Source organism: Cherax quadricarinatus, chromosome 1, assembly GCF_038502225.1.
Source record: "Cherax quadricarinatus isolate ZL_2023a chromosome 1, ASM3850222v1, whole genome shotgun sequence".
In the NCBI taxonomy this organism is placed as follows: Eukaryota; Metazoa; Arthropoda; class Malacostraca; order Decapoda; family Parastacidae; genus Cherax; species Cherax quadricarinatus.
The window spans coordinates 88,911,049-88,938,881 of NC_091292.1; the positions used below are offsets into that span (position 1 = coordinate 88,911,049).

General features: G+C 44.0%; 1 protein-coding gene across 5 annotated transcripts in view; it reads right to left on the minus strand.

The window, feature by feature from the left end:
• The window catches only part of Esyt2 (extended synaptotagmin-like protein 2), a 227,627-nt gene extending 203,878 nt beyond the window's left edge, over window positions 1-23,749 (minus strand). For 2 of the 5 annotated variants that reach the window (XM_053777580.2, XM_053777571.2), the window contains exon 1: window positions 23,345-23,747. In XM_053777580.2, coding sequence (XP_053633555.1) covers window positions 23,345-23,647 — 303 coding nt within the window. In that variant the 5' untranslated portion in view covers window positions 23,648-23,747. Of the gene's footprint in view, window positions 1-23,344 lie in introns of all 5 variants that reach the window. The other 3 variants (XM_053777597.2, XM_053777605.2, XM_053777588.2) reach the window with 3 other exon arrangements.
• Window positions 23,750-27,833: the final 4,084 nt, after the last annotated feature.

Below are 27,833 nucleotides of genomic sequence, written 5' to 3' on the forward strand. Positions count from 1 at the left end.
ATTTCCTTAAGAAGCTGGGAAAAAGACTCATCAGGGTAACTAGGGATCCCAGGGCAGCTAGTTTTTTGTTCCAGCGGCTCAGTGCGGCTGTTCAAATGGGTAATGCCTGCTGCATTTTGGGCACACGCCCCAGCTCTGAGGAGCTGGATGAGATTTTCGCCTTATAATCGGTGATACACACGTAACAACATGTACCGTATATGCCACCTTTATATTAACAATGTATCTCTTAAATCTTCTGTGCCATATTATGTAATAAAATATTCCTATTAGTAAAAAAAAGTTTAAAAGATGGGGTGGTAGGGGAAGTGGAATATTCAAACGGCTTCAGGAAAAAACCCAAATATTCTTCCTTGAAGCCTTTTTATCCACTTCTCCGAGGCTATGGGTCCCACAATTTACACCAGAGGTGGACCCCATCCTATATATATATATTATATATATATAATATATATATATATATATATATATATATATATATATATATATATATATATATATATATATAACCACATCAGTCATCAAGGCAGTGCGCAACTACCAAAGAACAGATAATTGTGTCCCTTTGCCCTATAGTCGGAGGAATCACAGAGGTAGACCCAAAACTTCAACTGAAAACGAGAAAATTTGTGCACAAGTTAGCAAAAAAATCGAAGGTAACAGTGGGAGCAATCAGAATAATTATGAGTGACGATACTGTTGCTCCCAAAGATGATGCCACAGCCCAAGCACTAAGAGACAAACACTCAACTAGGCACACCATGAGGAAGACCTCATCACTGGACAATTAATTTTGCCAGAATCAGAAGTCTATAAAGCAATGGTGTCATTTCCAGCAGGATCTGCAAGAGGTTACACTGGAATCCGACCACAACACCTCAAAGAGATGGTAAATCCAGTACTCGGCACATCTGCATCAATTCTTCTCTGAGTTAACAACCTTCGTCAACAACTGCCTGGTTGCGCGGATTCCAGAAGAAATTAAACCTTTTTTTTTTGGGAGCCTCATTATGCGCTTTGAAGAAGGATGGAGGAATCAGACCCGTTGCTGTTGGTAACACTCTTCGCCGTCTCGTTGCCAAAGCAGCAGTAAGAAACATTCGCTTAGAAGCTGCCAGTTTACTCCAGCCACACCAACTGGGATTTGGGATCTCTCAGGGTAGTGAAGCCGCAGCTCATGCAACAAGAGCCTACATCAGGGACTTACCAGAAGACAAGGCCGTAGTCAAACTTGACTTTATAAATGCATTTAATATGGTGAAAAGAGATGTGGTCTTGCCAGCCGTTCGGGATCGGTTCCTCAGTCTTTTTCCCTTCATTTCAGCTGGCTACAGCAAACCTTCAATTCTTTTGTTTGGCGAACATGAAATTCCCTCATCAGAGGGTGACCTACTGCGCAGCGAGCTCGACATCTGGTATCTGAATGATGGCACTCTGGCAGGTACTGAAGAGTCCCAGCTAGAGGACCTACAACTGGTGAAGACACAGGGAGAAGCCTTGGGACTCATCCTCAATTCCTCCAAGTGTGAAACTATCACAATGAACCAGGAAATAATCAGTGCTGTGCGAACAATCATCCCTGAAGTCTCTATCACCACTCCTTCCAAGAGCATCCTCTTGGGAGCACCGCTGGGTAATCAGGTCATGGACACAGTCCTCAAGGACAAGCTGAATGACCTGAAGAGAATGGAAGAGAGAATAAGAAATCTCGATACCCATGATGCTGATCAACTCGGACTTCATGGTCTCGTGTGTCACACATCAGAAGGGAAGTATGCTAGACATAAGGAGGTCAACATCATAAAGAGAAGCCTCACCACAGCCCGCTGCCCAGCTCAACGGGAACCCCAAGTACAGAGGTCTGACGGAAGTCAAAAGCGTCCTGATGGAGCCACTATGCTACCCTGGACGGATGGTAAGCAGATTGACTCACGAAATCGTAATGACACGATTGCAAACAAACCATACCCCGGCCGGGATTGAACCCGAGGTCAGAGAGTCTCAAAACTCCAGACCGTCGCATTAGCCACTAGACCAGCTAGCCACAATAACATTCGTCCAACTAGGTATATTTCCACACCATAGGAAGGTTAGCACAGGCACCACTGTGACCACAAATGCAAGTTTTTACAGACGAATCTCCAGCTAGCGTGGCCGTGAGCTAGAGTTCGTCCAACTAGGTATATTTCTACACCATAGGAAGGTTAGCACAGGCACCACTGTGACCACAAATGCAAGTTTTTACAGACGAATCTCCAGCTAGCGTGGCCGTGAGCTAGAGTTCGTCCAACTAGGTATATTTCTACACCATAGGAAGGTTAGCACAGGCACCACTGTGACCACAAATGCAAGTTTTTACAGACGAATCTCCAGCTAGCGTGGCCGTGAGCTAGAGTTCGTCACGGCCACGCTAGCTGGAGATTCGTCTGTAAAAACTTGCATTTGTGGTCACAGTGGTGCCTGTGCTAACCTTCCTGTGGTGTAGAAATATACCTAGTTGGACGAATCTTATTGTGGCTAGCTGGTCTAGTGGCTAACGCGACGGTCTGGAGTTTTGAGACTCTCTGACCGCGGGTTCAATCCCGGCCGGGGTATGGTTTGTAAGCAGATTACTTGGGACTACACCTGTGCCGCCACATTGGCAGACACCTCCTTGCCATACTCCGAAGCTGATGGGGGTGGAGCTGCCAACTATAAGGAGACCCAGAAGACCCACAAATATGAAGGCCTTCACCCTTGCTATAACTTCATCCCAATAGGGTCGTAGACCCTTAGACCATGGGGCAAGTGTGCTCTCAAGTTCCTCAAAGAGCTAGGTGAAAAACTCATCATAGTAACCAAGGATCACAGGGCGGCCAGATTCCTCTTTCAGAGACTCAGTGTTGCGATCCAGAGGAAAAATGCCTGCAGTATTCTGGGCACGCGGCCCACCGCCGAGGAGCTTGACGAAGTATTCGAGATGTAGCTCTGAGATGTTAACTATTTTGTTCTACTCCCTACTGTATTTTTGTCAATGTATTTTGTCTTTAAATAAAGTCTACATAGAATATAGAATATAGGGGGTGGTAGGATGATTGACTGATGTAGGTTCGCTGGTACTTCCGGCCCGGGTCTTCTCCAGATGGCGACCCGGCGGTGGTAGAAGACAATATTCAAACAGCTCCTGGGAGAACCTTGAGTTTTCCCTGAAGTAAGTTTATGCTTTTCTCCAGCTATCCAGACACCTGGATAGCCTGGAAGCCCTTGACTTGTACTCACAGGAGCGCAGGCGATAGAGAAATATCATAACCTACACCTGGAAGATTCTGTAGGGACTGATTCCTAATCTACACACCGAAATCACTCCCTAGGAAAGCAAAAGACTTGGCAGGCGATGCAACATACTCCCAGTGAAAAACAGGGGTGCCAATGGTTTATCTGGAGTTTATCTGGAGAGAGTTCCGGGGGTCAACGCCCCCGCGGCCCGGTCTGTGACCAGGCCTCCTTAGGTCAGTGTCCCAGGATGCGACCCACACCAGTCGACTAACACCCAGGTACCCATTTTATTGATGGGGAACATAGACAACAGGTGGAAAGAAACTCGTCCAATGTTTCTACTCTGGCTGGGAATCGAACCCAGGCCCTCACCGTGTGAAGCGAGAGCGTTAACCACCAGGCCACCAGAACCCTAAAAGAAAACATAATAAGTGTCCGAGACCCAAGACTGTTCAACAGCCTCCCCCCAGCAATAAGGGGCATTACCAATAGACCCCTGGTTGTCTTCAAGAGGGAGCTGGACAGATACCTAAAGTCGGTGCCGGATCAGCCGGGCTGTGGTTCGTACGTTGGACTACGTGCGGCCAGCAGTAACAGCCTCGTTGATCAGGCCCTGATCCACAGGGAAGTCTGGTCGTGGATCGGGCCGCAGGGGCGTTGATCCCCCGAATGCCCTCCAGGTAGACCATATATCCAAAAAAGTCATAATCACAACTAGCTTCTCTCTGATGGTAGTGATGTTTTGAATGAAGTGGTGGTGGAAGGATGGGAGGTGGGAGAAGGGGAAGTGTAAATATGATAATGGTATACGATACCGACAAGTTGATGAGTGAGACACATGTGCGACAGTTAGGTATCTTTATTCTGAAGTGGAGATGATGGAAGTAGTGCTGAAGGAGGGGGAGGTGGAAGGAAAAGTGGTGAAGGTAAGGGTAAAAGGTGGAGGTAAGGAAGGTGGGTGAGGGAAGGAGTGTTGGAAAGATGGGTTAGCGGAGGTGAGGTAACGGAGGTGGAGCGGACTGGTGGTAGAGGGGAGGAGTATCGGCACCGGTATAATCCCCATCCCCCTCCCTTCCCCACACTCCCACATAGATGGTCGCGTTCATGACTGACACACCCACCTCTCACATCTTTAACATTATATTATCATTCACTGCTGCCTCCTGACTGGGCGATTATGCTGTTGTATTAAAATTTGTAATTTGTTGGTGGGATGAGGTTAGATACATGTTTTTGCTCCACCGATATTATCTGCGATTTGTGAAAGTGGGAATGTACACCATGTGTATCGTTAGTAAAAGTGAACCTTGTGGCATGCCACGTGTTACATTTAGACATTACGAGGAGGTCCACATAACCATTTTTCCAAGACATTTAACATATATAAAATTTGCACTGCAAATTTCATGCATCAGAGGTTTTTACCATGAGGATAAACTGAGGGCCCTGAATCAGCACTCTCTAGATTATTATTATTATCAAGGGGAGCGCTAAACCCGTAGGATTTTACAGCACATGCGGGGGAAGGATGGAAGGTATTCAGACTCGATTCAGGGAACCGGAGCACAGATCCAATTCTCTAGATCAAAAGCCAGCATCAAGGAACCTCCCTTGGGGGAGCACTCTCTAGAAAGGCGTACAATTAGGGGGCATATTACTGAGGTGTATAAATGGAAAACAGGAATAAAAATGTCTAAGAAAGACATAACTCACAACAATGGGTTCAAGTTGGAAAAAATTACATTTAGAAAAGATATAGGAAAGCACTGGTTTGGTAATAAAGTTGTGGACGAGTGGAACAAACTCCCGAGTAGCGTCACTGAGGCAAACACCTTGAGTAGCTTTAAAAATATGCTAGACAAGTACATGAGTAGGCGTGAGTTGGACCTACTTAGCGTGGGCCAGTAGGCCTGCAGCAATGCTTCCTTCTTAAGCGGGTGCAACTTGGACCTGCCTAGAATGGGACAGTAAGCATTCTGCAGTGTTCCTTCTTTCTTAGGTTGCAATGCTTCTTTCTTCCAAAGTCGTCTAGTTCAGCTCTTTTCGTCTCTTCATATCTTTGTCCCATCAGCTCTGGGACTAGTCTTGTTGCAAACCTTTGGACCTTTTCGAGTTTTCGTATATGCTTGATCAGGTGAGGGGCTCCATGCTGGCGCTGCATACTCCATGATGGGCCTAACATATGTCGTGTATATTATTAGATGATTGAGGCTACTGACGACAGTTCTAGGATTAGCTTATTAATACAATAAATACTAAGTGCTAAACCCACAAGGGCAATAAAGTCTAAGATTAGCTATGATGGTGTGCCAGGCACACCATCTAAAGGGGACAAAAAGATACAAAACATCCAAGCCATGGGAAAACCTGGGTAGCCACAGCCACTCAAGAGGGAGAGGTTTTTAGTGCCAGGAAGGAAAAAAAACTGGCAGGAAATGGCAGAAATCGTACACCAAATCCAGTCATTCCTGGAGTGGAACCACAGTCGATGGCCTCCACTCCAAACCAACAGATACAGATACTAATGCCGGAAAAAAAATCCCCCCCAGTACCAACAATACCACCAGTCCGATGACATTCTTCTTTGCAAATATACAGGGTCTAAAGCCAGCAACAAACAAATTACCTTTCATCCGTGGACTGCTTGCAGAGGCAAAGGCATGTTCGCGGCTTTCACTGAGACCCACATAAAGGATCACTTGGACAACGAAATATGGATCCCAGGTTACAACCTATACAGATGTGACAGAGTGAACAGGCAAAAGGGGGGGGAGATGGGTTGGCCTGTACATTGCAGAGTCACTTGTTTGCACAGAACTGCTTAATGCCTCAAATGATGTAGTGGAAGTTTTAGCAGTAAAGGTCGAGAACCAAAACCTAGTCATTGTGGTAGTCTACAAGCCTCCGGATGCAACATCCCAGCAGTTCCAGGAACAGCTGTTAAAAATTGACCACTGTCTGGAAAATCTTCCAGCTCCTGCACCCAACATCTTGCTCCTGGGAGATTTCAACTTAAGGCACCTAAAATGGAGGAATATAGCAAATAATATTGTTGCAGTAATAACACCAGGAGGCAGATCTGATGAAAACTCACACTCACACGAGCTTTTAAATCTCTGCACAAAATTCAATTTAAACCAGCAAATAATAGAGTCCACTAGACTGGAGAATACACTAGACCTCATCTTCACTAACAATGATGATCTCATAAGAAATGTCACCATATCAAAAACAATATACTCAGATCACAACATAATTGAGGTTCAGACATGTATGCGTGGAGCCCCAGACCGACATAATGAGATTAGTCACGAGGGAGCATTCACCAAATTCAACTTCAATAACAAAAACATAAAGTGGGACCAAGTAAACCAAGTCCTAACCGATATAAGCTGGGAAGATATACTAAGCAACACAGACCCCAACTTATGCCCAGAACAGATTAACTTGGTGGCACTCGATGTATGCACAAGGCTTATTCCTCTAAGAAAAAGGAGGAGTAGATGTAAAATAGAAAGAGACAGGCGCTCCCTTTACAGGCGACGGAAAAGAATAACAGAGCGGCTAAAAGAGGTCAATATATCTGAAATGCGTAGGGAGACACTGGTCAGAGAAATAGCAAACATCGAACTTAAGCTAAAGGAATCTTATAGGAGTCAGGAATCGCGGGAAGAACTAAAAGCCATAACTCATGGAACTCCGTGTTCATCAAGAACTGCAAGAAGCCCCTATCACGAGCCTTTTCCATCCTATGGAGAGGGAGCATGGACACGGGGGTCGTCCCACAGTTACTAAAAACAACAGACATAACCCCACTCCACAAAGGGGGCAGTAAAGCAACAGCAAAGAACTACAGACCGATAGCGCTAACATCCCATATCATAAAAATCTTTGAAAGGGTCCTAAGAAGCAAGATCACCACCCATCTAGAAACCCAACAGTTACACAACCCAGGGCAACATGGGTTTAGAACAGGTCGCTCCTGTCTGTCTCAACTATTGGATCACTACGACAAGGTCCTAGATGCACTAGAAGACAAAAAGAATGCAGATGTAATATATACAGACTTTGCAAAAGCCTTCGACAAGTGTGACCATGGCGTAATAGCGCACAAAATGCGTGCTAAAGGAATAACAGGAAAAGTCGATGGATCTATAATTTCCTCATTAACAGAACACAGAGAGTAGTCGTTAACAGAGTAAAGTCCGAGGCAGCTACGGTGAAAAGCTCTGTTCCACAAGGCACAGTACTCGCTCCCATCTTGTTCCTCATCCTCATATCCAACATAGACAAGGATGTGTACGAATGGTATATAATACCGACAAGATGAGATTAAGACACATGTGCAACATCTGGGTATCTTTATTGTAGACGTTTCGCCATCCAGTGGCTTTATCAATACAAATTCTAGGACATAACTTGAAGACAGTAGAACTATGTACAGAAGATGAGGTAATCAGTCCCTCAACCTAGGAGTAGGTGCGAAGAGCACCATAGTCGCGGAGATTCTCCGCGACTATGGTGCTCTTCGCACCTACTCCTAGGTTGAGGGACTGATTACCTCATCTTCTGTACATAGTTCTACTGTCAAGTTATGTCCTAGAATTTGTATTGATAAAACCACTGGATGGCGAAACGTCTACAATAAAGATACCCAGATGTTGCACATGTGTCTTAATCTCATCATAGACAAGGATGTCAGCTACAGCACCGTGTCTTCCTTTGCAGATGACACCTGAATCTGCATGACAGTGTCTTCCATTGCAGACACTGCAAGGCTCCAGGCGGACATCAACCAAATCTTTCAGTGGGCTGCAGAAAACAATATGAAGTTCAACGATGATAAATTTCAATTACTCAGATATGGTAAACACGAGGAAATTAAATCTTCATCAGAGTACAAAACAAATTCTGGCCACAAAATAGAGCGAAACACCAACGTCAAAGACCTGGGAGTGATCATGTCAGAGGATCTCACCTTCAAGGACCATAACATTGTATCAATCGCAGCTGCTAGAAAAATGACAGGATGGATAATGAGAACCTTCAAAACTAGGGAGGCCAAGCCCATGATGACACTTCAGGTCACTTGTTCTATCTAAGCTGGAATATTGCTGCACACTAACCGCACCTTTCAAGGCAGGTGAAATTGCTGACCTAGAAAATGTACAGAGAACCTTCAAGGCGCGCATAACGGAGATAAAACACCTCAATTACTGGGAGCGCTTGAGGTTCCTGAACCTGTATTCCTTGGAACGCAGGCGAGAGAGATACATGATTATATACACCTGGAAAATCCTAGAGGGACTAGTACCGAACTTGCACACGAAAATCACTCACTACGAAAGCAAAAGACTTGGGAGACGATGCAACATCCCCCCCAATGAAAAGCAGGGGTGTCACTAGCACGTTAAGAGACCATACAATAAGTGTCAGGGGCCCGAGACTGTTCAACTGCCTCCCAGCATACATAAGGGGGATTACCAACAGACCCCTGGCAGTCTTCAAGCTGGCACTGGACAAGCACCTAAAGTCGGTTCCTGACCAGCCGGGCTGTGGCTCGTACGTTGGTTTGCGTGCAGCCAGCAGTAACAGCCTGGTTGATCAGGCTCTGATCCACCAGGAGGCCTGGTCACAGACCGGGCCGCGGGGGCGTTGACCCCCGGAACTCTCTCCAGGTAAACTCCAGGTATGTACACCTCTGGTGATATGTTGAGTGTGATGTTCACTCCAAGATCTTTCTCCTCGATGAATAAGACACTTGTGCAACACTTAGGAATCTTCATTCTGGATACGTTTCATCGGTCAGTGGCTTCTTCAGTCCAATGCAAAGAAACGGTGGAAGATGAGTTTGAGGTAATCAGTCCCTCAGTTTGGAGTCGATGTGTTCAGTCTATCAATCTTGGTCCAAGATCGATGGACTGAACACAGCAGTCATTTAAATATTAAAGCCGTTCAGAAGTAAACTGCAGTTTATTTAACGTGATTTAACCCTTAAACTTCCGGAGGTTCTCGAGGTACTGGGACAACACTTCTTTCTCTCCCTAAACTTGTTACTATTCCTTCACTTCAGTCACTTTATACAACTTACACATTCCAGTTTCATTCCACAAGGTTCTAACACCTGCCAGAGGTCACCTTCCCGAGCAACCGCTAGAGCGATCAACTGTTTCCTCCCCAGCCACCCCATTTATGAAAGAAATATTGTCTGCTTCATTAGCATTACCTTCATGACTGTGTCTACCTCATAGGTATTTATTGCCTTCCTAACTGTCTACTTGACTAGAGAATTATCTTTATAACTGTGCCTGATGCTGCTGTAAACATGAATTTAATCAAATTTTCTGCAATCACACTAGGTGCTTTCCCCAGCCTCATATATTGTTGCTCTCGACATGTGTGGGATATTTCAGTCTCTACTGGGAACACCTCACGCCAACCTGCTATCTTCACCTTTCAACATCATCCTCACCATTCGCCTCAATGCTCTTTATGTGCACATACACATCTGTCTCAGTTAATGTCTCCCCCGTCTAGGTTAAGAATTTCTCTTCCGGTACAAGAAGTGAGAACAATGCGAGAAACTGAAAATGGGGCAAGGTGAGGGGTAATGTAGTTAGTGAAGTGATGAGGTGAGAGGTTGGAGGGGAACGACCTGTGAGGGGGGGGAATCAATTCACACCAAGTGAATGGTAAGGAAGGGAGGGGGACGGACACGTCACAACCGGGGTCAATAACCCCACACTGTGGCACTCTCACCACCTCCCTCAGTCAACCCCGTCTCTTGCTGCCTAAATATAGCAACGTCGCCTCGGACACAATTTTAACCCCTCCTCCCCATTCTGACAAAAATCCTGCCGTACCCAGGTAATAATCCTGCCTCCTTTCCTCTCTCTTAGAAAATAAATCCTGCCTTCCCTCCCCATTTCCCAGGCACGGAAGCTCGTTCAACGTAACTTAGAAACAACGAATAAAGATAGCATAAGAACTGACTGACTGTAACGGTTTCTCTGATGTTCAATCTGCAGATTTAGTTATACAGAGGTGCAGGTGGACCGAGTGGAGAGTTGAAAGGGAGTGGGAAATTGCTAGCTTTTATCTCATAAAAAACATTTTTAAAAAAAAAAAAAAAAAAGAATGTGGAGGATATGCTGCAATTAGATAATGATAATTTGGAAAGGAAGTAAGTGATACATGTAGAACACACACTTAAGTGTAAAGGTAGTGATGTCTGCAGACTGAAACATCCAAGACCGGAGTCGATATTGCCAATCGTATTTCATGCTGTAATGTAATAAAGAAGTAAGTGATACATGTAGAACACACACTTAAGTGTAAAGGTAGTGATGTCTGCAGACTGAAACATCCAAGACCGGAGTCGATATTGCCAATATTTTTATGTTACCCAAGTATTTTTATATCATGTACTGCTAATGTGTCACTGCATTTACCTCACTAGGAGACTCTGGTGGCTTGATAAAGCTGGTGCCACAATAAATGTTAAAGCTCTCGCTTCATACGGTGAGGGCCTGGGTTCGATTACCAGCCAGCGTAGAAACATTGGGCGTGTTTCTTTCCACCTGTTGTCTATGTTCCCCATCAGTAAAATGGGTACCTGGGTGTTAGTCGACTGGTGTGGGTCGCATCCTAGGACACTGACCTAATTTGCCCGAAATGTGCAGCATAACAAGGGGCTTTCTATATAGTAGTAGTGTCATTGATGTCAGCTAGGACTGTATACCATGTACATGTACTTGTAGTAAATAAAGATATTATTATTATTACAAGGTAGTATATCAGAGGCGGACTGGCCATACGGGCATTTGGGCAGTGTTCGGTGGGCTGCTGGGCTGGTAAAAAAAAATGTCAAGAAAAACTGAAACTACAGCCGCTGCACAAAGATTGAAACAAAAATGGAGTGCGCCTTAACCGAGCAGTGACAACATGCCTCTGGCCCTGATAGGTGACGGAGTAAGACCCAATCCGCTTCTGCGGTATGTTCACTGGTATGCTTACTGAGTGAATATATCACCATAATCCCCAGTGTATGGGAGGCTCCATACACTTATTGAGTTATACCTTAAGAGTACTCATGGCATCCCTGCTTTTTATTGGGTGTATTTTACACCGTCTATAGAGCCTCTTGCTTTCATTTTTACAGAGGTGCTAAGCTTGTAGTGTGGAATCGGAGGCATTCAAGTTCGATCCAGGGAAGAGGTGGTTAAATCCCATTCCTTGGATTTCTGCATCGATTCAGGATCAGACCCTCTAGGATTTCCCAGGTGTAAATCATGAAGTACCTTTGTTATTTGCGTTTCAAGGATTACATTGGGGAGGAAAGGCAAACGCTCCCAGTAATTTAGATTAGCAGTATAATTAAAGCAATAAACCCTAAGGGTCATACAGCAGTAATTTAGGTGCTTGACTAAATTTGTGTAGTAAAGGTTCTCCATACATTCTCTGTCCGCAGTTTTGGCCACCTTAAGGGGGTTGTTAGTGTGAAACAATATTCTAACCTATAGAGAACAAGCGTCTAAAAAAACATCACTGGCTTGGCATCTCTTATTTGGAAGGTTTTCGTTATCCATCCCATCATTTCCAATGATCCTTGGAAGCAAGATTTTCTTACATCACTCCTAAGTCCTTTACATTAGTTTATCGCTCGATGCCGTGGTTATAGTTACTTCTATATTCATTTCTAGTTTTTATATCTTCATTTTTTCAATAAGTGAAGTAACTGAAATTGGCATCATGTTTTCTGTGGCCCATTGGAAGATTTGTCATATATACCAGCTTGGTCATATATACCAGCTTGGTCATATATACCAGCTTGGTCATATATACCAGCTTGGTCATATATACCAGCTTGGTCATATATACCAGCTTGGTCATATATACCAACTTGGTCATATATACCAGCCTGGGGACTGACAGTCTCACTGGATGCCACCTTTCATACAAATTCTAGCATTATCTGCAAAGGATGATACGGCGTTATGACTAACGTCTCTATGTCGGATATGAAGATAAGGATATAGGATATCTGACTATTAGTTAATGAAGTGGTTAACCTGTTAGACATTCAAGGTTAAACTCTTGTAACTATTGAAGTGTTAAGTAAATAGCAGCCTTAAGTGTTTCAAACTTTGTCTCCTTGATCCATAACTGTCCTAGTTATTACTAGCATATTTTATACATTAATAATAATAATTATTATTATCAAAAGGAAGCGGTAATGCAATAATAATAAAGTAAGCACTAAACCCAAAAGGATCATACAGTGTTGCATGGTGGGATGTACTAAAGGAATATGTAAAGATCAAAGACCAATGTGGGGATAAGACTATGTAAGAGGTAAAGTTAACGAGGGTAGCGGGGAGTGCAAAAGAAAAAAAATTATCAAAGTTGGTGCACGTTAGTTTCTGATAAAAAAGTCAAAGAGGGAATCATTGTACAATGTGGCTGACAAGTGGCAGCGGTGGAGAGTGCAAAAGAAAAAAATTTATCAAAGTTGGTGCACGTTAGTTTCTGATAAAAAAGTCAAAGAGGGAATCATTGTACAATGTGGGACTTTCAGCAAGGTGGTCAGGTAGTGTACTCACTTAGTTGTGGTTGCAGGGGTCGAGACTCAGCTCCTGGCCCCGCCTCTTCATTGACCGCTACTAGGTCCTCTCTCTCCCTGCTCCATGAACTTTATTATACCTCATCTTAAAACTATGTATGGTTCCTGCCTCCACTACATCACTTGCCAGACTATTCCGCTTCCTGACAACTCTATGACTGAAGAAATACTTCCTAACATCCCTTTGGCTCATCTGAGTCTTCAACTTCCAATTGTGACCCTTGATTCTGTGTCCCATCACTGAAACATCCTGTCTCTGTCCACCTTATCTATTCCTCGCAGAATTTTGTATGTCGTTATCATGTCTCCCTTAACCCTCCTGCCCTCCAGTGTCGTCAGGCCGATTTCCCTTGACCTTTCTTCGTAGGACATTCCCCTTAGCTCTGGAACTAGCCTTGTTGCAAACCTTTGCACTTAATCTAATTTCTTGACGTGCTTGACCAGGTGTGGGTTCCAAATTGGTGCTGCATACTCCAGTATGGGTATGTGGGTGAGTGTAGTGTGTGTGGATGGGTGGGTGTAGTTTGTGGGTGGGTGTGGTGTGTGGGTGGGTTTAGTGTGTGTGGATGGGTGGGTGGTTGTGTCTTTGTGGGTCGTAGTGTGTGGGGGTTGTATTGTGTGTGGGGGTTGTTTTGTGTGTGGGGAGTATTGTGTGGGGGTGTTGTGTGAGGGGTAGTGCGTGGGGGGGGTAATGTACTCGCCTAGTTGTGGTTGCTAGGGTTGAGTCATAGCTCCTGGCACTGCCTCTTCGCTTGTCGTTACTAGGTCCACTTTCTTTCTCCATGAGTTTTATCGAACTTCTTTAAGCTATGTATGGATCCTGCCTCCACTACATCACCCTCCAGATTGTTCCACTTCCTGACAACTCTATTACAGAAGAAATACTTCCTAACATCCTCATTATTCATCAGAGTTTTCAACTTCCAGCTGTGACCTCCTTGATGCTGTGTCCCATCTCTGAAACATTCCGTCGCTATCCACCTTGTCAAATTCTCTCAGTATTTTATATGTCGTTATCATATCCCCCCTATCCCTCCTGTCCTCCAGTGTCGTCAGATCGATTTCCCTTAATCCCTCTTCATACCCCTTAGCTCCGGAACCAGTTTTATTACAAACCTTTTCACATAAGAACATAAGAAAGAAGGAACACTGCAGCAGGCCTACTGGCCCATGCGAGGCAAGTCCAAGTCTCCTACCGGCTTAAGCCAATGCCCCAGCCTAGTCAGGTCAGGTCACATTCACTTAAGGAAGGAACACGGCAACTGACCTAGTAGCACAAGCTAATCAGGTCCAAGTCACACCCACTCATGTATTTATCTAACCTATTTTTAAAACTACACAAAGTTTTAGCCTCTATAACTGTACTCGGGAGTTTGTTCCACTCATCCACAACTCTATTTCCAAACCAGTGCTTTCCTGAATCTGAATTTTTCTAACTTAAAACCATTGCAGCGAGTCCTGTCTAGGCTAGATATTTTCAGCACGTTATTTGCATCCCCTTTATTTATTCCCGTTTTCCATTTATACACCTCAATCATATCCTCCCTATTTCTACGCCTGTCTAAAGAGTGCAGATTCAGGGCCCTCAGTCTATCCTCATAGGGAAGATTTCTGATACATGGGATCAACTTTGTCATCCTCCTTTGTACGTTTTCCAGAGCATTTATATCCATTCTGTAATACGGTGACCAAAACTGTGCAGCATAATCTAAACGAGCCCTAACTACGGATATATAGAGTTGAAGAACAACCTGAGGACTCCTATTATTTATGCTTCTTGATACGAAGCCAAGGATTCTGTTAGTTTATATGCGGCATGGTTATTTTCCTGTCCAACATTTAAAACTTTGCATTTGTCTATATTAAACTGCATCTGCCACTTCTCCGACCACTATCAGTCTATTCAAATCTTCCTGCAGTGCTCTAATGTCCTCGTCAGAATGAATTCGACGGCATATTTTGGTGTCATCCGCAAACTTGCTTATGTCGCTTTTTATGCACTCATCTATGTCACTAATCACTTTCTCTAATTTCTTGAATGACCTAGTGTGGGTTCCATACTGAAGCTGTGTACTCTAATATGGGCCTGATGTACACAGTGTACAGTTGATAAATTAGACACATGTGCAACTCTTGGGTATCTTTATTGAGGAAACGTTTCGCCACACAGTGGCTTCATCAGTCCATACGTAGGAGAAACTTGAAGAACAGGAGGAGAATGAGGTAATCAGTCCCTCAACCTTGAGTCGATGTGTTCAGTCCATCAATCTTGAATAGAATACGGCATATGAGCGGAGAAGCAGCTTATAAACCGTATGGTAGGAGAGGTGCAGCAGTCATAGGTGGTGTCACATTTGTTCAATGTGGAAGTAGGTCGTGCCCAAGAATTAGGCAAGCGAAGAATTCCTAAGTATTAAGATCCCAAGAAGTTGCAGTGTCTGACAGGTTTGTAGATGAATGGTTCAGAGGTGGTCAGCGTCAGTCGTCAGTGGTCAGTCGTCACGTGAGGTCACAGACCCTGAGCTGCTTTGGGGATTAGTGTGGACGGTTACAAAGCATGGCTTGCTTCTGCAGTGTTTTAAAAATTGAGGTTGGAGAGTTGAAGGAGGAGGTCTTGCTTCTCCAGGAGGAGATTAGGAGGCTGAAGGACCACTTCAATGGGTCTGGGAGAGAGTGTGAGGTGGCTGGAGTTGTGGGGAATGAGGCTTCAAGTGAGGTGCAGTCTGTCTCTCGCTGTGAGGAGGCTGTAGTTGGGGAGGTAGCAACGGCTACCAGCAGTGAGGTGCAGTCCAGCACCTGCTACAAGTGGCGAGTGGTTCACAGTAATGGAAGGCGCATCAGAGTAAGGAAAGTTAAGAGTGAAGATCTGAAGGTAGGAAATCGCTTCTCTGTTCTTCAGGATGAATGTACTTCAGTGGCCAGTGAAGGTAAGGGTACTACTGCCCCTGCTAATGGAGGTAAGCGCATTCTTGTGGTTGGTGACTCTCAGGTAAGATATATTGACCGTGCTTTTTGTAATAGGAATAAGAAGATGAGAGATAGAGTGTGCTTCCCTGGAGCTGGTGTTGGGGACATTGTCAACAGGCTGGATAATATCATGTCAGGTAATGGGAACAAGCCCATTATCTGTCTCAGTGCTGGTGGAAATGATATTGGGAAGGGTAGGAGAGAAGAGCTGCTAGATAAGTACAGGTCAGCTATAGATTTCATTAAGTCTAAGGGAGGGATCCCAATCATATGTAGCATCTTGCCTAGAAGGGGAGTAGGAAATGAATGGTTGTCTAGGGCAATTGGTGTAAATTGCTGGCTAGACAGATACTGCAAGGAACTTGCAATCCCATTCATTGACAACTGGAACAACTTTTATGGCAAACATGATATGTATGCAAGGGATGGGGTACATCTCTCTGGGGCTGGGGTGGTAGCACTTGCAGACTCGATTGAGAAGGCCATTGGTGAAATGCCTATGATTTTAAACTGATGGAAGATAGAGGTATGGGTGTGTGTGGGAAACAAGCAGGTTGCAACACTTGGGTTGGAAACAGTAAATGTATAAAAGGCATTCAGCATGAAGTTATAAATAAAGACAATAGATCAGGTCAGCAAACAAAGGGGGACAGCAGAGGGCAGCAAGGGACTAGCTCCCTTAAGGTTTACTATACTAATAGCAGGAGTGTAAGAAATAAGATAGATGAGCTAAGATTAATTGCAAGTGCAGGAAACATAGATATTATTGCTATAACAGAGACCTGGCTCAATCTGAAAGATAGAGAGATGCCCTCTGAATGTCACATACAAGGCTATAAATTATTCCACACTGACAGGGTCAACAGGAAAGGTGGTGGAGTAGCGATGTATGTCAGAGACAATTTAAATTGTTGTGTTAGACAAGATATTAAATTAGAAGCGTCAGCCACTGAATCTGTTTGGTTACAGCTTCTCGAGGGCCGAGAAAAACTAATTTTGGGTGTGATTTACAGGGCCCCAAATCTTGATAGGGAGTGCAGTAAACTTCTATGGGACGAAATTCGTAAGGCATCTACATACGAAAATGTTGTGCTAATGGGAGATTTCAACTATAGACAGATTGACTGGAGCAATTTGACAGGAAATTTAGAGTCAGGTGACTTTCTTGATACGATCCAGGATTGTTTTTTAAAACAGTTTGTGACAGAGCCAACTAGGGGAAATAACCTCCTTGACTTGGTTCTTGCCAGTAGGGAAACACTAATTAATAATCTTGAGGTTAATGATGAGCTTGGGGAAAGTGATCACAAATCACTCAGTTTTAATATATCATGGAATTCCCCTAATAATGGCAATCAAGTCTCCGTCCCTGACTTTCGCTTGGCTGATTTCATAGGACTGAAAAATTACTTAGGTGGGCTGAACTGGAATGACCTGACTAAGGGTCAGGTAGGTGGTGACGGTTGCCGATATGATGCTTTCCAGGGCATAGTTCTAGCTGCTCAGTCAAATTATGTTCCAAATAGGGAAATCAGATCAAACAAAAATGATCCTAAATGGATGAACAATAGATTAAAATATCTGATTGGTCAAAAGAGAGGCATATATAGGCAAATCAAAAGAGGAGAGGGGCAATTGAGAAATCGATATATTCAGTTAAAGAGAGAAATAAAAAAGGGAATTAGAAAAGCAAAAAGAGATTATGAGGTTAAAGTTGCAAGAGAATCGAAGACTAACCCAAAAGGATTCTTTCAGGTATACAGAAGTAAGATCAGGGACAAGATAGGCCCACTCAAAAGTTCCTCGGGTCAGCTCACTGACAGTGATAAGGAAATGTGTAGAATTTTTAACACATACTTCCTCTCAGTTTTTACACAGGAGGATACCAGCGATATTCCAGTAATGAAAAATTATGTAGAACAGGACGATAATAAACTGTGCACTATTAGGGTCACAAGTGACATGGTCCTTAGGCAAATAGATAAATTAAAACCTAACAAATCCCCAGGCCCTGATGAACTGTATGCAAGGGTTCTAAAGGAATGTAAAGAGGAGCTTAGCACACCTTTGGCTAATCTTTTCAACATATCACTACAAACTGGCATGGTGCCAGATAAGTGGAAAATGGCAAATGTGATACCTATTTTCAAAACAGGTGACAGGTCCTTAGCTTCGAACTATAGACCAATAAGCCTGACCTCCATAGTGGGAAAATTTATGGAATCAATAATTGCCGAGGCAGTTCGTAGCCACCTTGAAAAGCATAAATTAATCAACGAATCTCAGCATGGTTTTACAAAGGGGCGTTCCTGCCTTACGAATTTATTAACTTTTTTCACTAAGGTATTTGAGGAGGTAGATCATGGTAATGAATATGATATTGTGTATATGGACTTCAGTAAGGCTTTTGACAGGGTCCCACATCAGAGACTGTTGAGGAAAATTAAAGCACATGGAATAGGAGGAGAAATTTTTTCCTGGATAGAGGCATGGTTGACAAATAGGCAGCAGAGAGTTTGCATAAATGGGGAGAAATCAGAGTGGGGAAGTGTCACGAGCGGTGTTCCACAGGGGTCAGTGTTGGGCCCCCTGCTGTTCACAATCTACATAAACGACATAGATGAGGGCATAAAGAGCGACATCGGCAAGTTTGCCGATGACACCAAAATAGGCCGTCGAATTCATTCTGACGAGGACATTCGAGCACTCCAGGAAGATTTGAATAGACTGATGCAGTGGTCGGAGAAGTGGCAGATGCAGTTTAATATAGACAAATGCAAAGTTCTAAATGTTGGACAGGACAATAACCATGCCACATATAAACTAAATAATGTAGATCTTAATATTACGGATTGCGAAAAAGATTTAGGAGTTCTGGTTAGCAGTAATCTGAAACCAAGACAACAGTGCATAAGTGTTCGCAATAAAGCTAATAGAATCCTTGGCTTCATATCAAGAAGCATAAATAATAGGAGTCCTCAGGTTGTTCTTCAACTCTATACATCCTTGGTTAGGCCTCATTTAGATTATGCTGCACAGTTTTGGTCACCGTATTACAGAATGGATATAAATTCTCTGGAAAATGTACAAAGGAGGATGACAAAGTTGATCCCATGTATCAGAAACCTTCCCTATGAGGATAGACTAAGGGCCCTGAAACTGCACTCTCTAGAAAGACGTAGAATTAGGGGGGATATGATTGAGGTGTATAAATGGAAGACAGGAATAAATAAAGGGGATGTAAATAGTGTGCTGAAAATATCTAGCCTAGACAGGACTCGCAGCAATGGTTTTAAGTTGGAAAAATTCAGATTCAGGAAGGATATAGGAAAGTACTGGTTTGGTAATAGAGTTGTGGATGAGTGGAACAAACTCCCAAGTACCGTTATAGAGGCTAGAACGTTGTGTAGCTTTAAAAATAGGTTGGATAAATACATGAGTAGATGTGGGTGGGTGTGAGTTAGACGTGATAGCTTGTGCTACCAGGTCGGTTGCCGTGTTCCTCCCTTAAGTCAATGTGACCTGACCTGACTAGGTTGGGTGCATTGGCTTAAGCCGGTAGGAGACTTGGACCTGCCTCGCATGGGCCAGTAGGCCTTCTGCAGTGTTCCTTCGTTCTTATGTTCTTATGTAAGTTTCTCCTACGTATGGACTGATGATGCCACTGTGTGGCGAAACGTTTCCTCGATAAAGATACCCAAGAGTTGCACATGTGTCTAATTTATCAACATGTCGGTTCTCTGAACCATTCATCTACAAACAGTGTACAGTGTCTTGAATGACTCCTTCCTTAGATGTCGAAACCCTATTCTTAGGTTTGCCAGGCGCCCATATGCTGCAGCCGTTATTTGGTTGATGTGCGCCTCAGGAGATGCAGTGTGTGTGGGGGGTAGTGTGTGGGAGGGGATTGCGTGGGAGGGGATTGTGTGGGAGGGGATAGTGTGGGAGGGGATAGTGTAGGAGGGGATAGTGTGTGTGTAGGGGGTATTGAGTGTAGGGATTAGTGTGTGGGGGTAGTGTGTGAGGAGTAGTGTGACTGGAGAGTAGTGTGTGTGTGGAGAGTAGTGTGTGTGTGGGGAGTAGTGTGTGTGGGGAGTAGTGTGTGTGGGGAGTAGTGTGGGGAGCAATTTATGTGGAGGCAGTGTGTATAGTGGGTATTCAGGGAAACGTGTTGGGGTAGTGTATGTGGGTAGTGTGTGTGTGTGTGTGTGTGGGAGTAATGTATGTGAGGGTAGTGTTTGTGGGAGTATTGTATGTGGGGGTCTACCTGGAGGGCATTCCGGGGATCAACTCCCCCGCGGCCCGATCCACGACCAGGCCTACCTGTGGATCAGGGCCTGATCAACGAGGCTGTTACTGCTGGCCGCACGCAATCCAACGTACGAACCACAGCCCGGCTGATCCGGCACCGTCTTTAGGTATCTATCCAGCTCCCTCTTGAAGACAATCAAGGGTCTTCTGGTAATGCTCTTATTGCTGGTGGGAGGCTGTTGAACAGTCTTGGGCCCCGGACACTTATTGCGTTTTCTCTTAGTGTACCAGTGACGCCTCTACTTTTCACTGGGGGTATGTTGCATCGCTTGCCAAGTCTTTTGCTTTCGTATGGAGTGATTGCTGTGTGCATATTAGGGACCAGTCCCTCCAGAATCTTCCAGGTGTAGATTATGATACATCTCTCTCGCCTGCGCTCCAGTGAGTACAAGTCAAGTGCTTCCAGGCGCTCCCAGTAGTTAAGGTGTTTGATGGAACTTATACGTGCAGTAAAGGTTCTCTGTACATTCTCTAGTTCTGCAATTTCACCTGCCTTGAATGGGGATGTTAATGTACAACAGTATTTCAGCCTGGAGAGAATAAGTGATTTACAAGGGATCATCATTGGCTTAGCATCCCTTGTCTTGAATGTTCTCATTATCCATCCTATCAGTTTCCTCGCAGATGTGATAGTGCCATTGTTGTGATCCTTGAAGGTGAAGTCTTCGGACATTACCACACCCAGGTTCTTCACATTACTTTTCCGCTCTACTGTATGATTAGAGTTTGTAGTATACTCAGTCCTAGTTATTATTTCCTCTAGTTTTCCATAACGGAGTAGTTGGAATTTGTCTTCATTGAACATCATATTGTTCTCTGTTGCCCATTGGAAAGCTTGGTTTATATCTTCTTGGAGCTTTGCCGTATCCTCAATGTGTGTGTTGGGGGGTAGTGTGTGTGGGGCAGTGTTTGTGGGGGTAGTGTTTGTGGGAGTAGTGTTTGTGTGGGAGTAGTGTGTGTAGAGGTAGTGTGTGTGTGTGTGTGTGTGTACTCACCTAGTTGTACTCACCTAGTTGAGGTTGCGGGGGTCGAGTCCGAGCTCCTGGCTCCGCCTCTTCACTGATCGCTACTAGGTCACTCCCTGAGCCGTGAGCTTTATCATACCTCTGCTTAAAGCTATGTATGGATCCTGCCTCCACTACATCACTTCCCAAACTATTCCACTTACTGACTACTCTGTGGTTGAAGAAATACTTCCTAACATCCCTGTGATTCATCTGTGTTTTCAGCTTCCAACTGTGTCCCCTTGTTACTGTGTCCAATCTCTGGAACATCCTGTCTTTGTCCACCTTGTCAATTCCTCTCAGTATTTTGTATGTCGTTATCATGTCCCCCCTATCTCTCCTGTCCTCCAGTGTCGTCAGGTTGATTTCCCTTAACCTCTCCTCGTAGGACATACCTCTTAGCTCTGGGACTAGTCTTGTTGCAAACCTTTGCACTTTCTCTAGTTTCTTTACGTGCTTGGCTAGGTGTGGGTTCCAAACTGGTGCTGCATACTCCAATATGGGCCTAACGTACACGGTGTACAGGGTCCTGAACGATTCCTTATTAAGATGTCGGAATGCTGTTCTGAGGTTTGCTAGGCGCCCATATGCTGCAGCAGTTATTTGGTTGATGTGCGCTTCAGATGTGCCTGGTGTTATACTCACCCCAAGATCTTTTTCCTTGAGTGAGGTGTGTGAGGGGGGGGGGGTAGTGTGTCTGTGGGGGTAGTGTGTTTGTGGGGATAGTGTGTCTGTGGGGGTAGTGTGTTTGAGGGGATAGTGTTTGTGGGGGTAGTGTGGGGGGGAGTGTGTGGAGGGTGTGTGTGTGTGTGGGAGTTCATCACATAAGAATTTCATATAGCAGCACTCTTCACAAAAAAAAAAGATTACCTTACTCGCAAATTACATATTACAACAAATCATCTACAAATTATTAGTAAACTAAGTATTTATGTGGGCCTCAGAAAACATTGTGAAACTACTGTGAAAGACTCGACAGTGATAATGTCTTATAAACCATACCACGGGTGGGGTTTGATCCCGCGGTCAGTCTCAAAACTCCAGACCGTCGCGTTAGCCACTGGACCAGCTAGCCACAATAAGATTCGTCCAACTAGGTATATTTCTACACCATAGGAAGGTTAGCATAGGCACCACTGTGACCACAAATGCAAGCATTCGTGTCATTATGATTTCGTGAGTCAATAGTTTTATCGCAACGCGTCGGTGTAGAGTTTTATGACCGTGGGTTCTATCCCAACCCGTGGTATGGTTTTTTTTTATCACATCTACCAGGAAAATGATTGGATAGATAATGAGAACCTTCAAAACAATGGATGCCAAACCAATAATAATTCTCTTTAAATCACTTATTCTCTCTATTCTGGAATACTGTTGTATACTAACGGCCCCTTTTGAAACCTTTGAAGTCCCTTGATCTGTACTCCTTGGAACGCAGGCGAGAAAGATACATGATAATATACACTTCGAAAATCCTAGAGGGACTAGTCTCAAATCTACAAACGGAAATCATTTCCTACAAAAGCAAGATTCGACAGTCGGTGCAGCAAAATCTCGATGAAAAACAGGGGTGCCACGAATACACTAAGAAATAACAAAATAAGAGTTAAGAGGTTCAAGACTGTTCAACTGCCTCCCAGCATCCGTAAGGGGGATTCCAATAGACTCCTAGCTGTCAAGAAGGAACGGAACACACTTTAAAGTCAGTACCTGACCAGCCTGGCAGTAATAGCCTGGTTGAACAGGCCCTGATCCACCGCGAGACCTGGTCATGGACAGGTCTGCGGGGAGAGATGACCCCCGGAACACCCTTCAGGTATACAACGGTGAATCTGGGTGTTATGCATTATTATTCATGGAAGAGCAATAAAACTCATAGGGGTCATCCTACGCCTTGGTGAATGGAAGGCAATCTGATTCGATCCAAAGGAAGATATGTCCAGTTCCTTGGATCAAGCGCCTCGCAATGGCATCAAGGCACCTGCCTCCCCTGAATGATGTTTTTTCCTGTAGATTGAGAGGCTTTAAATGGTAAGAGCTGATAGACACTACATGGTAGCAAGCAGCTGAATAACAGTTCCGAGACAAGAACAGAATAATTATAGCCTATGAATATATCACTAATAGCATGACAGTAATTTTGTGGAGGGCAAGATGATATCTTGAGCAGCTGTGGGCTACTTACCCAAGACGGCAGGTTAGAGAATCGCTGGATCTCCTGAAGAATATCCTTCTCGTCAGCGTTGGCGATCGATCGTATTATGTCAAACTTAGTTTGCTTTTCCTTGGCTCTTTTATCCCTCAGAACAAGGAAGAAGAGAGGCGCCATGAGCCACCCAAAGCTGACGTTGTAGTAGCCGAACAAATAAACCAGGAACCACTCCAAAAACCTTCTACAAAACAGGCGCATATATCTTTTGAACCAGTCGCCATAGGCATGGCCCACGTCCTCGGCCACTTCCATGGCCTTCTCTCCTTCCACCTCCATGAACACAGTGGTATAAAAAGAAGACTAGAGCAAGACACGTGAGGCAGATACAAGTGCTCTGGTACTGGAGTGATCACTGTGTCAGCTCACAGTGAGCTCAGCTGCGCCGCAGCCACCACACACTGGTTGCCATGTTGCCTTTAACGTTATTTACCACCAACCACACAGGACTGAGATGATGTATGGCCTAGGATCTTTATATCTGCTGTGCTCACCTAGCAATAAATATAAGGGCATGGGTGTCAGTAAACTGTGCAGAAAAACTGCAGTGAAAGTGTACGAAATTTCATGCCTGCTGCATATCGTAGCTTGCGAAAAATTCCCAATGGAAGCAAGTCATTTCGACTTTTTTAGGGGTTTTTCCTAGTTAATTTATACATATTTTACTTATGTATGATAATTTGTGTAACTGTATATATGTGTACCTGTACCTAAATAAACTCATCATCCTTTATAGCTGGAAGGATACAGATATTAAATATATCTGCAGTTTTGTTGCCACTTAAAATAAAAATTGAAATAAAAATAAACAATAAATAAAAAATGAGAAATATAAAAATAAATATAAACACACACACACACACACACACACACACACACACACACACACACACACACACACATATATATATATATATATATATATATATATATATATATATGTATATATATATATATATATATATATATATATTTTAACATAAAAAATATATAGGGAAGTACCACCTCTATAGCTGTACTGGGGACCCTCATCCTCAGAGAAGACAATAAACGTACCTCAGGGAGAACTCAAGGTTCTCCCCGCAGCTGTTTGAATATTTTCTTCTACCTCCCCCTATATATTTTATATTCTATGTGAACATTTATTAATAAACAAAATATGTTTACAGAAAAAAACAAACATGAATACAATGGCACAATGTATCAAAGATCATAAATTTCCTCCAGCTCCTCCGAGACTGGATGCGAGCCAAGCATGCAGCAAGCATTTCCCCTCTGGATGGCTATGCTGAGGCACTGGAACATGAAAGCGGCTGCCCTTGGGTCCCTGGTGGTGTCGATGAGTCTGAAACCCAATTCTTTAAGGAAACGTGTGGCATTTTTCCCCATGATCCCAAGGTCTCTGATCCCACTGGGACAAATTGATACTGTTGGCTTATTTTCCTGTACTTGCTGATCTTGTACTCCTCCCTGTGGTCAGCAGCTCCTCCCTGTCGCCCCACACTGTGATGGATATAGGTGTCCGCCAGTGTAGACACACAGGTATAGTCTCATGCTAAGAGCTTGCCATTCTTCCAAGAATAGATGGTGATCCCATCGGGGCGGTTTGCTGAGTTGTGGGTATTGTTGGCTGCTAGTGATCGGGGCTCCCTCTCGGCTGGGCATCCAGCTGTAGCAAGGGTTCTCTTAATGATGTCGTTGACCTCATTGTGTCTTGCATGCCAGCCCTTGGTTTTGGAACAGTTAAGACCATGTAGACCGTATTGGTCTGCTTGCGCTTCGCCACAAATACACGCATATTCTGTGTGAATTGGGGCAGCAAGGCGCAGAGCCACTGCAATACGGAGGGTCTTAGGGTCGAGTCGCATTCCCATTGCCGATATAGGAACTGTTTGGAGGAAGTCCCTGGAATGATGTGCACTCACAGCCTGGAGATGGGCAATCTCCCTATCTGATGTTGCAGCCCCGAGTATGTTGGCAAGCACCTTTTCAGCGATCGGGCCATCCCAGCTTGACTGTTTGTGAGCCAGTGCTGCACTAGGGTTTGGTGCTGGAGCAGCAAGAGTCTCCCATTCAGTGATGGCACTGGCATAGCTAGGGTCTTCTATTCCTGCTGAGTCGCTGAGGGTATCAGGAAGAATTTGTCTTATCAACTCGTTTGATGCTATGGAAGAGGATAGGAAAGCTGGTAGAGCAATCTGGGAGGATCTGCGTACTCCCAGCCCTCCAAGCCTGACCGGAAGTGAGGCTTGCAACCACTGTCCATCTTCAAGGGAAAGATTCAATACACTCTCTAGCGTGGTCATAAGGAGAGAGTCATATTCCTTGAGTTTTGGACTGCTGAAGGCTGGGGAGCATCTCAGAAAGTAGGTAAGTTTTGGGATTGACAGGCACCTGGTGAGTAGGTAGAAGGCATCATGTGTGTCAATGTCTTTCATCCTGCTTTCCATCGTCCGGAGGTCTGAGACTTTTTTTTCTAGGATCAGATCGATGGCATTGGACCCAAGAGGAGCACCAAGGAGAGTGCTATTGGCTGGATCAATGGCTCGTGCTCCTGGTAAAACGGCGCTAATATTCTGGATCATCTGTTGATTGGTAGAAACTATTTCACATTTGGTGGGGTTTAAAGAACGGCCCAGGCTTTCTCCCATGTATTTAATTTTACTGATGTCCTCTAGGAGAGATTCTGTTGTGCCCGCTAGGGCACAATAGGCAGAATTTGCGATCTTGGCTTAAATAGCAACGTTCATCTTGCCATATAGGACAAGAGAAAATTTGTGTATGCAATAATTTCGCCAAAATCATTCTGAACCTAACGAAAAAAAAAAATTTCACTGTGTTTGTTTAGTATTAAATTACTGTAAACAAATCTAAAATATATTTAGTTGGGTTAGGCTAAAATAAATTGTTCTTGTTATAATAAGGTTAGGTAAGTTTTCTAAGATTCTTTTGGAGCAAAATTAAATTTTTTTACATTAACATTAATGAAAAAAATGTATCTTTAAACGTATAAGAGAAAATTTCAGAAAGGACTTAATTTTAAATGAGTTCTTTCTAATTGACCAGTTTTACATATTCGGCACGACATATATATATATATATATATATATTAACAAACCAGTCGTCTCTCACGTAGGAAGGGTGACCTGAGAACAGAAAATAATAATAATTTCTTTAATTCTAAAAGTACACGTACAAGGTATTACAGACCTAGCTGACATCAATGACATACTACTATACAGAAAACCGGTTATTATACAGAGCAATTCGGGTAAATTAGGTCAATTTTGTCCCAGGATCCAACCCACACCAGTCGACTAACACCCAGATACCCAGTATTACTTATGAGTAAACAGACAACCAGTGTAAGGAAACACACCCAATGTTTCCACCCCTCACCATGTGAAGCGAGATATGCCGCGGGGAACCGTGGCATCAGAGGATGTAGCACTGTGATCCTTGTGGGTTCAGTGCTTGGTTATATAATATTAATCTTGCCAGAGGGGCTCCAATACTACAGTTCAAAATTGCATGTATCCCCAACCCTCCTTCAGAGTGCAGGCACTGTACTTCCTACCTCCAGAACTTAAGTCCAGCTAACTGGTTTTCCTGAATCCCTCCATAAATGTTACCTTGCTCACACTCCAACAGCACGTTAAGTCATAAAAACTATTTACTTCCACTTGGACCTAACATGCATGTTGGATGCCTAAGCCCCTAAGCCTGGTGGCTAAAGCTCCCGCTTCACACACGGAGGGCCCGGGTTCGATTCCCGGCGGGTGGAAACATTCGACATGTTTCCTTACACCTGTTGTCCTGTTCACCTAGCAGCAAATAGGTACCTGGGTGTTAGTCGACTGGTGTGGGTCGCATCCTGGGGGACAAGATTAAGGACCCCAATGGAAATAAGTTAGACAGTCCTCGATGACGCACTGACTTTCTTGGGTTATCCTGGGTGGCTAACCCTCCGGGGTTAAAAATCCGAACGAAATCTTATCTTATCTTATCTTATCTCTTACCCATGCACACAAAACCTTTACCCTCCAACCTTTCCTAGGATGGCCTCTACCCCTCCTTCCACTACAGATTTATGTCTTCCAAGTCATCCTATTTTGTTCCATCCTCTCTAAATGTCAGAAACACCTCAACAACCCCTCTTCAGCCCTCTGAATAATACTAATCTCCAAGCTATGAATTCTCTGCATAATCACACCACACGTTGCCGTCAGACATCTTTACTGCCTCCAGCCTCCTCCTTGCTGCAGCATTCACAGCCCATGCTTCATGCCCATATTAGTGATAGTACCACTGTACTTTCATACATTTTCCATTTTGTTTGCATGGATAATATCGTCTCCACTTATTATTATATCGTCTCCACAGATGCCTCAATGTATCACTCATTTTTTTCCCTCATCAATTCAATTCTAAGGTTCACTTCTTCTTCCATAGACCCATCTGCTGA